This window comes from Cucumis melo, chromosome 6 (assembly GCF_025177605.1).
Source record: "Cucumis melo cultivar AY chromosome 6, USDA_Cmelo_AY_1.0, whole genome shotgun sequence".
Lineage (NCBI taxonomy): Eukaryota > Viridiplantae > Streptophyta > Magnoliopsida > Cucurbitales > Cucurbitaceae > Cucumis > Cucumis melo.
The window spans coordinates 23821442-23824431 of NC_066862.1; the positions used below are offsets into that span (position 1 = coordinate 23821442).

At 40.7% G+C, this 2990-nt stretch overlaps 1 protein-coding gene across 1 annotated transcript; it reads right to left on the minus strand.

Annotated features, from left to right (window-relative positions):
* On the minus strand, window positions 1-2583 carry LOC103491727 (uncharacterized). Its single transcript, XM_008451789.3, has 2 exons — window positions 1709-2583; window positions 1-1092 (listed from the first exon to the last, which is right to left on the minus strand). The coding sequence occupies exons 1-2, from the start codon at window positions 2270-2272 to the stop codon at window positions 391-393; spliced, it is 1266 nt and encodes a 421-aa protein (XP_008450011.1). The 5' UTR covers window positions 2273-2583; the 3' UTR covers window positions 1-390.
* Window positions 2584-2990: the final 407 nt, after the last annotated feature.

Here is a 2990-nt window from a genome sequence, read left to right on the forward strand (position 1 = left end):
TTTTCTGATCAAAATAAACAACCAAATAGATTTCCATTCGTCTCGAGCTGCAATACTGACCTGCTTTCACGAGGAGATCGTGCCTGTATGCAGAGCTCAAATTATATAAGATCAATGATAAAATGGTACATATCAAAAGAATCACTTGATACAGCAACTTTCACTTTTCCATATTTTTGTGAGAGGTGTGTGGGTTGAATCTATCATAAATACTAAAATGATTACAACAGAGATTCAGGAATATAGCCCGCTAGTGCAAAAGACACGAGGAAAAGGATTAAAGAGAAAATTCAATCCAAAAATTATATAAATGGCAGCTTTGGCCATTTTGTGATAACAGATCCTCTTATGGCATTGGAATCGATCAGTAGGGAAGTGGAATTGCTTTCATTAGAGAAGCCTGAGGTGTGCAGTATCATTCAATGTTTTTATCTGCCAGCCCGATTTTAGTGAATGCTGTAAAACAGTCACAGATGAATCTTCAATGCAAAACTTGTGCAGCATTACCAAGCTGCATTCGAGGAGGCCGGTGAGGAGGCATTTAATTGGAATTGCATGCGTGAAGATGCCTATACAAGTCGTACAAGAGGAAGAGTTCCTGATACTTAGATCATTTAATGTACTTTGGTGAGTGGCATCATGAGGTGAGACCTCCTCTTCAACATCATGTTCTCCCGTGCTAGTTACAGTTTGTAGCCTACTTTTGCCAGACTTTCTTCTTGTGATCCCCTGTCGCTGCCTATGAGGCAAATCCCAATGTGGGGATGGGAGAGAATGCCCATCTCGATCGCGAATTGAATTGGTTAGTTCGTGTGACATTTGAAGTGTATCATTAGGACGGTGCAATAAAACATCTGACCTCAACTTTTCAGGAAGTTCCAAGATGGTTCCATTAAGAAATTGAACCATACGAAATTCAACCTGCCTTAGTGATTCTCCAGCTGGTGGAGAGAAGTCAGGTTGAATTCTATCAATGAAGTTCAATGTTTCAGGTGTATATATTTCAGACCGAAGGCAACGCTCCCAGTGTCCCTGACTCATCTCTGTAAGGGCATCCGAATTTTGTATTTGTTCCTCCATAAAATTCATTTCCTGCAAGTTCGTTCCAGAAATGGCTTGCACAATTCAAGAAAAAGAAACAATCCAGAAATCGAAAAAGATCAAAGATATAATGTAACGCAGGCATTAATCAGTTCACTTGTACGGCCAGTAGCAGCTACAGATATCAACGGGTTTCAATCAAATACCTCGATTCTATAACAATGCAATATACAGGAGATAGTTTCTAACATACAGCCAAAACTTCCAACAATTTAAATCCATCCCAAAGAGAACAAATCATTAATAACCCTCTAGCATTCAACTAAAAATATCATCATCTGGGTGGGATTCTTGAAGTATTCAAATGTAATAACAGTTGGGTAAGGCTTAGTACTATCCATTGCTTGCTTGCCTGGACTATAATACTATAATGAGCACACCAGAGTCGATTCCTTATTTGGCTAGTTTATTGCAAATTCTTCATAGATTCTGAGTTGGCATTATTGGTTCTTTGAAACCAAGTTTTTTATCAAATTCAAACAGAGGATGAACAAGAGATTGACAAACAAAGTTACCTGGATTCAATCATAAGTTAAAACGAAAATGAATGCCTCAGAGGACAACTGACAAACAGTTGATGAGCATAATAGTGCGACGGAATTATTACCTGGCAAACGGAAACTGCCATAGATCGGGCCCGATCCAAGGGAGACGAATACACGGCATTGAAACGAACACCCTGAGATTTCAAGAACACCGCCAACGCTCTCCCCTGCCGCTTCCCTTTCGGAGTCAAACCCGCCTCAGGGCATCGCCCGCCGACCAAGTCTGACCTCAAATTTAACTCGCACTCCCCATGGCTAATCAGAAAAACCTCCATAACCACCCGATCGTCGTCAATCGAACTGGACGAGAAGCTCCGAGTGAACATCGGTGGAGGAGGCAGCTGCGGCGGTGGCGCCAAGACGTTATACGGGTCCCAAACTTTGATCGCCGGCCCCAATCGTGGTGTACCAATGGAGGAAGGCTGAGGCGACAACGGCGAGGCTAATGCGTGACAAGGTAGCATCTCCGGCTCCTGCTCGATAACCTTCTTCACCAAATAGTTACCCAATTCAGCTCTGGCAGGCTCGACATTATCATCACCATCATCTTCATCGTCGTCTTCTTCTTCCTCCTCCTCCTCCTCCTCTCTTTCCTCCGCTAATTGCACGGAGTGGGCCGATCCCATTTCAGCGAAATCGATGCACAAACCTTACCAATCTCAGCGATTTCTTCAGCGAAAATGCTCATGATTGAGCATTTGGAAGCAAGAATTCTGCATAAATGCGAGGAAGTTTTTAGATTGTAACAGTCGAAGGGTTGTTTTCTTTATTTGATATACGTTGGTGGGGAGATCTAGAGAAAAAGGGAACAGATCTGATCGGAGATGGGCCGGTGGATGCGGTGTGGGAAAAGGGCTTTTGGTGGAACAGATAGATAGATTTCAATGGATTGTTTTTGGTTTTTGTTGTTTCACATGATCCGTTTCGTACAAAACAATTGAAAAACTTACACGTTTATGTGTTGAATCTTACGAGCGCAACAACAAACCCAAAAAACCAAACCAAACCAATTCCCACCCCCTCCAGCTTTGGTTTGGTTTGGTTTTTAATCTAAAATTAAGATAAAATTATCAAAATAGTAAAATATTAGATAACAAACAGAAAAATAACAAATCTCATAAATATTTTGATTTATGGCAAAACAATTTTTTTTGTCCGATAGGTCAAAAAATCAAACAAAATATCATAGAGCAAAAGTATAGTCTATTTCTAAACACATTCATTTTTTGCAAATCTTAACTAAATCAAAAACTATTTTCTTGCCGCAGGAGATTGCACTAACATCCCCTATAAGGCTTTAGTTTCAACTAGGGATGTTCAAAAAATAGTTGAAAACCGAACCGC